The following is a 7,786-nucleotide window of genomic DNA, read 5'->3' as shown; positions in this document are numbered from 1 at the left end:
CTGATTCCCCTAACTGCCTATCTGCTCTCCCCTCCTGGCCTGATCCCCCTAACTGCCTAACTGCTCTCCCTTCCTGGCCTGATCCCCCTAACTGCCTATCTGTGCTCCCCTCCTGGCCTGATTCCCCTAACTGCCTATCTGCTCTCCCCTCCTGGCCTGATCCCCCTAACTGCCTATCTGTGCTCCCCTCCTGGCCTGATTCCCCTAACTGCCTATCTGCTCTCCCCTCCTGGCCTGATCCCCCTAACTGCCTATCTGTGCTCCCCTCCTGGCCTGATTCCCCTAACTGCCTATCTGCTCTCCCCTCCTGGCCTGATCCCCCTAACTGCCTATCTGTGCTCCCCTCCTGGCCTGATTCCCCTAACTGCCTATCTGCTCTCCCCTCCTGGCCTGATCCCCCTAACTGCCTATCTGTGCTCCCCTCCTGGCCTGATTCCCCTAACTGCCTATCTGCTCTCCCCTCCTGGCCTGATCCCCCTAACTGCCTATCTGTGCTCCCCTCCTGGCCTGATTCCCCTAACTGCCTATCTGCTCTCCCCTCCTGGCCTGATCCCCCTAACTGCCTATCTGTGCTCCCCTCCTGGCCTGATTCCCCTAACTGCCTATCTGCTCTCCCCTCCTGGCCTGATCCCCCTAACTGCCTATCTGTGCTCCCCTCCTGGCCTGATTCCCCTAACTGCCTATCTGCTCTCCCCTCCTGGCCTGATCCCCCTAACTGCCTATCTGTGCTCCCCTCCTGGCCTGATTCCCCTAACTGCCTATCTGCTCTCCCCTCCTGGCCTGATCCCCCTAACTGCCTATCTGTGCTCCCCTCCTGGCCTGATTCCCCTAACTGCCTATCTGCTCTCCCCTCCTGGCCTGATCCCCCTAACTGCCTATCTGTGCTCCCCTCCTGGCCTGATTCCCCTAACTGCCTATCTGCTCTCCCCTCCTGGCCTGATCCCCCTAACTGCCTATCTGCTCTCCTTTCCTCTCCGCGCCCTTCGGACCCCTGGCGCAGGTGTGCTGAGAGCTCTCTGCTGCGGCCCCGCCCCCGTCCTGAATGGTCGTTACGTGATGGTGTCCAGAACAATTTGCATATTCCTCTATTATTAATATAGACTAGAGGCCCGGTGCACAGATTCGTTCACCAGTGGGGTCCCTTGGCCTGGCTTGCACCCTCTTGCAATCCAGGACCCCTCGGGGGATGTCAGAGAGCTGGTTTCAGCCTGATCCCCGCAGGCCAGGTCGAGGGACCCTACCGGTGCACGAATTCGTGCACTGGGCCTATGGTTAGCATATAAGACCTTTGGTTAATCTCTTCCTGCCCTCCCCTTTCCCCCCTTCCCTCTGAGATTCATCAGTCTGTTCCATGTTTCCATGCCTACGGTTTCTGCTCCTGCATTGAGTGTCTGCCCCCCGGTGGTCAGTGCGTGTTATAGCTACTGGCTGGTTGGCTGGTCAGCCAGTCGCTTAGGCTTTTACATATATAGATTTTTGATCGAACTTTCTGGATTATCTCCAGTTCAGTAAATCCTGGGCAGGTCAATAGCAGTGACTTTGAGCAGATAGTTAATATTTTTATATTATTTAAATTTACATTATTGTAACAAATTTTACACTTCTTTATTTTCTCTCTATATATCAATAATGCTTTAAAATTATTTTTATCTTTATAGATATGACAGTAATCAGTTAAACTGATTAGGCATTTCTTAATAAGGTCATCATATTTAGTCTTTTAGACTCTCAAAAATGTCATTGATACCTAACTTACATATATCTTTTTTTTTTCCAGTGTGCTACCTTCCTTACCCTTCCTATTAGTACATTTTTTTATAATGTGTACATTTGTGGGAGGATTTTAGTTTACCATTTTAGGCTACCCTATATGGTTACCAAGTGCTGTCATTTTTTGTTAGTTTTTCTGAATGCATGGCAAATATTTAGTAACCTTTCTATAGGGATTATTGATGAGATCATGTGGAGAATGTTTATTCAAAAGTGGTGTGAATAATGCAAGGAAGAAGAATTTTTAAACTCTGGGATGGATTTATTGTGAAATCAGGGGCAAGAATTGGAATATTTTTTAAAAAAATATTTTATTGATTTTTTACAGAGAGTAAGGGAGAGGGATAGAGAGTTAGAAACATGGATGAGAGAGAAACATCGATCAGCTACCTCCTGCACACCCCCCACTGGGGATGTGCCCACAACCAATGTACATGCCCTTGACCAGAATTGAACCTGGGACCCTTCAGTCCGCAGGCCGACGCTCTAGCCACTGAGCCAAACCGCTTAGGGCAAGAATTGGAATTTTTTCATAGTCTTGACTAGATCTCTGAATCTAGGACTCATTTTGTTAACTTGAAATTACATCTATGTTTGGGGACTGTCTTGTTATTAAAAACAGTGACATTGTGGAAAAGTTGACTTTTTTTTAAGAATGCTGATCTTTAATGACTTTATTTATTATACCTTTTCATTTACTAACAAATTCATATTACTCCTTAAACAATGATTACGTTATTCTGAAAGGATTGTATGAGAAAAAAAATTTAAGAAATATTTAAAATTGCCATAGTCAGACTTCTATTTTAACACATAACCAAAACAAACTTGTTTTCTGAAGTTATTCTTTCATAAATCCTCTGAATGTTAGTGAATATGTTCACTGTGCCTTTGGGTGGTCAAGACTGGATATCTGATAAGCAGTACAGGTAATGGAATACAAAAGTCTTTATCCCATCTCAGTGCTGTCAAAGAAAAGAAAAAAAAGCGTATTCAGAATTGTCTATGTGTGTCTGAGTTTGCTATTTCTCTCTCTCTCTCGCTTTCTTTTTTTGGAGGGGGTCTTTCATTTTAGTGATCCCCCCCCCTGTTTTTATGTAATACAGTCCAATTTTAGAAATTATAGAAACTATAGAAGAGTCCAGAGAATAATATTGCTACTCAAAAGTAAGCATTATCAATATATTGACCTATTTCTCCACTCATACCTTTATTTGCTTTTTTAAAAAAAGTGTATTTATTTATAATATATTTTTATTGATTTCAGAGAGGAAGGGAAAGGGAGAGAGATAGAAACATTAATGATGAGAGAATCATTGATCGGATGCCTCCTGCACACCCCCTACTGGGGATCGATCAAGCCCGCATCCTGGGGCATGTGCCCTGATCATGTGCCCTGACTGGGAATCGAAACATGACCTTCTGGTTCATAAGTTAACACTCAAGCATTGAGCCAAACTGGCTGGATTTTATTTGCTTTGTTGTTTTTGTTTTTTTAAAATCTTTATTGTTGAAAGTATTACATATGTCCCTTTTTTCCTCCATTGCTCTCTCTTTTTAAAATCAACTTTATTGAGATATAATCTACATATCAAACTCACTCATTTAAAGTGAACAATTCAATGATTTTTAGTAGATTTACAGAGTTCTGCAACCATCACCATAATCTAATTTTAGGACAATTTCATCATCCCCAAAGAAACCTCATATCTATTAGTATTTACTCCCAATACACTCCTGTTCCATATGCAATTATTAATCTACTTTCTGTCTCTATAAAGTTACCTCTTTCTGAGCTTGCTATTTTAGTTTAGTAATCCATCTAAGTTTAAATGCTGCATACTTATTTTAGTAGAATTGTTAAAGTCTAACTGTTTAAAAGATCTGAACACCTTGCTTTGGAACTACTATAGCTTGGACCTGGCCTGATGCTTTGAACATTGAAAATTCAGACTCTGAATCATGGACTTCCCACACTGTAAAAAAATTTACTGCATCATTTGAAGCATCGCTGTCAGGGGAAAGAGAACTCAAAACCCCAACAATTTCTCTGAAGGACACAATTGGGAGGTACTCTGATGATCATGAAATGCGAAATGAAATTTATCACAGGAAAATCGTCTCTTGGTTTGGTGACTCCCCCTTGGCTCTCTTTGGCTTACATCGACTGATAGAATATGGAAAGAAGTCTGGGAAAAAAGCTGGAGATTGGTATGGACCAGCTGTGGTGGCTCACATTTTAAGGTAAAATGTCTTACAATCTTTCATCTCATGGCAGATGTTCTCAGGCTCAGCGGTACTGATTTTTGCAGTGTATATACGTCATTGGAACTTTTAAAGTTTAACTATGTGAGAATATTCATAAGGAGCTTTTATTTGCACCGTTTTGCAACTCTAGTTACATTTCATTTGCTGACAGTTTTCTTCATTTGCTCTCAGGTATAGATGTCTAAGTCTCTTTCTAACCAGGTTTTCATTAAACTACCTTATTGAATTATTCTAAATACTAACAACTCTTTCAACTTTGTAACATGCATAACATTACAGGTTTTTTTTTTTATTAGTATAACTTAGGGGCTGTAATGTACTGATAGTGTAATTAAATGTCAAGAACTAAAATGGATGTTTTCAGCATTTCTTTGCACACATCAAATTCTTGTATGTATGGGACTAATATTAGTATTATAATTATATCATAGCAAAATAGTTTGTGACAGAATAGTTAGAAAAAAATCAAAAGTCGCCCTAGCCGGTTTGGCTCAGTGGATAGAGTGTCTGCCTGTGGACTGAAGGGTCCCAGGTTCAATTCCGGTCAAGGGCACATGCCCAGGTTGCGGGCTTGATCCCCAGTAGGGGGCATACAGGAGGCAGCTGATCAATGATTCTCTCTCATCATTGATGTTTCTCTCCCTCTTCCTTCCTCTCTGAAATCAATAAAAATATATAAAAAAAGTCTAAGGTCAAATTTCTCTATACCTCATCTTTTTTTTTTTTAAACATATTTTATTGATTTTTCACAGAGAGGAAGGGAGAGGGATAGAGAGTTGGAAACATCGATGAGAGAGAAACATCGATCAGCTGCCTCCTGCACACCCCCTACTGGGGATGTGCCCACAACCAAGGTACATGCCCTTAGCCGGAATCGAACCTGGGACCTTTCAGTCCGCAGGCTGACGCTCCATCCACTGAGCCAAACCGGTTAGGGCAACCTCATCTTTTTATGTGCCATTTATTTGGATACTACTTAAGTTTTTAAAAAGTAGTCTTATTTGTTATATGTTCCATTATTATTACTATAAATAGAATTATTAATATGTCATCCAAGTATAGTATGTTGTAGTAAATTTATTCCATTTAGAGTCATCTATAAATTTGAAATTATTACCAAATTTTTTGCATACTATATTAAATTGCTGTTATATTTTATAGGTCAGATTCTTACAATTGAAAAAGTATTTGCATAATGTTATTAAATGGATTGTTAATAATATCAAGTTCAGCTTGGTATGACATTTATAAAAGCATAAGCATAAACGCTTAGCTTCTACTCTTTAAGGTGCAGAAAACTTTTTTGTAAAAGGCCTGATAGTAAATATCTTAGTCTTTGCAGGCCTTATAAGGTCTCTATTGCTCATTTTTCTTTTCTATTTTTTTCTTTCTTGCTTTCTTTTTAAAAACAAGCCTTTACACAGTAAAAACCATTCTTACCAAAAAAATCCCAGACCATAGGTCATACTTGACTTATGGCCCATAGTTATTGATCCTTCTGTACTAATAAACAAACATGTATAATAAGTTAACATGCATGTTAAGTTAAAGATTATAAAGATATAGTTAAGTAAAAATATTTATATTTCTACAACTTGTGTAATTCCCTTTTACAAGATATTGTGATTTTTAAAAAATATATTTTATTGATTTTTTACAGAGAGGAAGGGAGAGGGCTAGAGAGTTAGAAACATCGATGAGAGAGAAACATTGATCAGCTGCCTCTTGTACACCCCCCACTGGGGATGTGCCTGCAGCCAAGGTACGTGCCCTTGACCAGACTCGAACCTGGGACCCTTGAGTCCGCAGGCTAACGCTCTATCCACTGAGCCAAACTGGTCAGGGCAAGATATTGTGATTTAAAAGTATATATATTTTTATTGATTTCAGAAAGGAATGGAGAGGGAGAGCTAGAAACATCAATGATGAGAGAGAGAATCATTGATCGGCTGCCTCCTGCACACCCTCCACTGGGGATCTAGCACGCAACCTGGGCATGTGCCCCTGACCAGAATTGAACCTGGAACCCTTCAGTCCACAGGCTGATGCTCTATCCACTGAGCCAAACCAGCTAGGGCAAGATATTGTGATTTTTAAAAACTATCATGCACTTTTTAAAAAAATGCTTTTATTAATTTTAGAGATGAAGGTATAGGGAAAGAGAAACATGGGATCCACTGCCTCTTGCTTCACGCCCCCTACTGGGGATTGAGCTGAGCTTGTAACCCAGGCATGTGTCCTGACCCGGAAACGAACAGATGATCTTTTGGTGCATGGGATGACACTCAACTAACTGAGCCACAACAACCAGGGCTATATTGTACACCTTTGAGAACATTATACTCACTTAGAAATATTTTTCAATTTGCAGTTAGGTCTATAGAATTCTAAGACTTGAAATTAGGAAATTCATTTGTTCATGCCATACAGGTTTTTGAATGAAGGAAAAAAAAGCCATGTTATTGTTTAAAGAAAAGAAAAAGACTTTCATAAGTGTAACAGTGGACAAATAGAAATTCACTGCTAGTCAGTTAATATGAAGCAAACCTTGAAGCATATTGTAATACCATTGGTTAGCAAGTGTTTAATGTTTTTTGAGTAATTTAGTGTAATAATCAACTTTGAAAAAATTGACCTGATTTTTGATACCACTCAGATGGTAGTTTTGAAAGCAGACATTACAAGTTAAATGAGAATGTCAGGGAAATGATGGATTTCTTTCCTCTTAAATTAACTCTTTACTTACCAACTGAAAAGAGCAGTTAGGATTTAAAGGATGTACTTGTTATTTCTTAGAAAAGCAGTTGAAGAAGCAAGACACCCTGATTTACGAGGAATAACTATTTATGTTGCACAAGATTGTACAGGTAAGGAATATAAATAATTTTAATTTTCATCTGTTCAGTTGGTCAGACTTTTTCATATGTGTTTAAGTTATCCCAATTATATTCTAAATGATTATGAAGGTAGGGACCATATCTTACATATTTGTGTTCCTATATAACCCCCTACACATAGTAGGCACTTATTAAATATTTCTTAATATACTATGAATTCTTAGTTGCTATACTAAAATAAGCTATTAAAGAAAATTTCAATATTTAAAATGACTACTTTAGAAAAAGCTAGATGAGAAAATTTAACAAAGATATATACTTGGGCTGAGTGTGTGCCAAGTACCTTCTCATCAATGGATATGTTTCCAGGAGGTAAAATTCTTCGTTTGAATTTGTTTTGTAATAGTGCTTCAGTACATCATCTAATGTTGCAGCTATTGTCCAGAATTTTGCCTTGTTTTATTGTTTGGGTCTTCTGTTTAATGACCAATATTTATTTATGTATATATGTATTTATTTATTATTGATTTTAGAGGAAAGGAGAGAGAGAGAAACATCAATGAGAGAGAGAAACATTGACCGGCTGCCTACCGAATGTGCTTTGACCAGGATTGAACCTGAAACCTGGGCATGTGCCCTGATTGGGAATTGGACCTGCCACCTTTCGGTGTTGGGGATGATGCTCCAACCAACTCAGCCACACCAGCCGGGGCACCAATATCTATAATAATGTCAAACTCTGTTGGGAGTAAAATAGAGACGTTAATTTGCTGATAAAATAAAAGTGCCTTGCCAAACCGGTTTTGCTCAGTGGATAGAGCATCGGCCTGCAGACTGAAGGGTCCCAGGTTCGATTCCGGTCAAGGGCATGTACCTTGGTTGCGGGCACATCCCCAGTAGGAGGTGTGCAG

At 39.8% G+C, this 7,786-nt stretch overlaps 1 protein-coding gene across 11 annotated transcripts in view; it reads left to right on the top strand.

Moving 5' to 3' along the window:
* ATG4C (autophagy related 4C, cysteine peptidase) overlaps positions 1–7,786 on the top strand; it is a 93,959-nt gene that overhangs the window by 42,502 nt on the left and 43,671 nt on the right. For all 11 annotated transcript variants that reach the window (XR_001364397.1, XM_014549274.1, XM_014549270.1 and 8 more), the window contains 2 exons: positions 3,684–4,014; positions 6,835–6,905. Coding sequence is in view for 10 of the 11 variants with exons in the window: in XM_014549274.1 (XP_014404760.1) it covers positions 3,684–4,014; positions 6,835–6,905 (402 nt within the window). In the remaining variant the exon portion in view is untranslated. The remainder of the gene's footprint in view (positions 1–3,683; positions 4,015–6,834; positions 6,906–7,786) is intronic.

This window comes from Myotis brandtii, unplaced genomic scaffold (assembly GCF_000412655.1).
Source record: "Myotis brandtii unplaced genomic scaffold, ASM41265v1 scaffold540, whole genome shotgun sequence".
In the NCBI taxonomy this organism is placed as follows: Eukaryota; Metazoa; Chordata; class Mammalia; order Chiroptera; family Vespertilionidae; genus Myotis; species Myotis brandtii.
The sequence above is the reverse complement of the archived record's forward strand: the minus strand, read 5'-3'. Positions and strand labels throughout refer to the sequence as shown.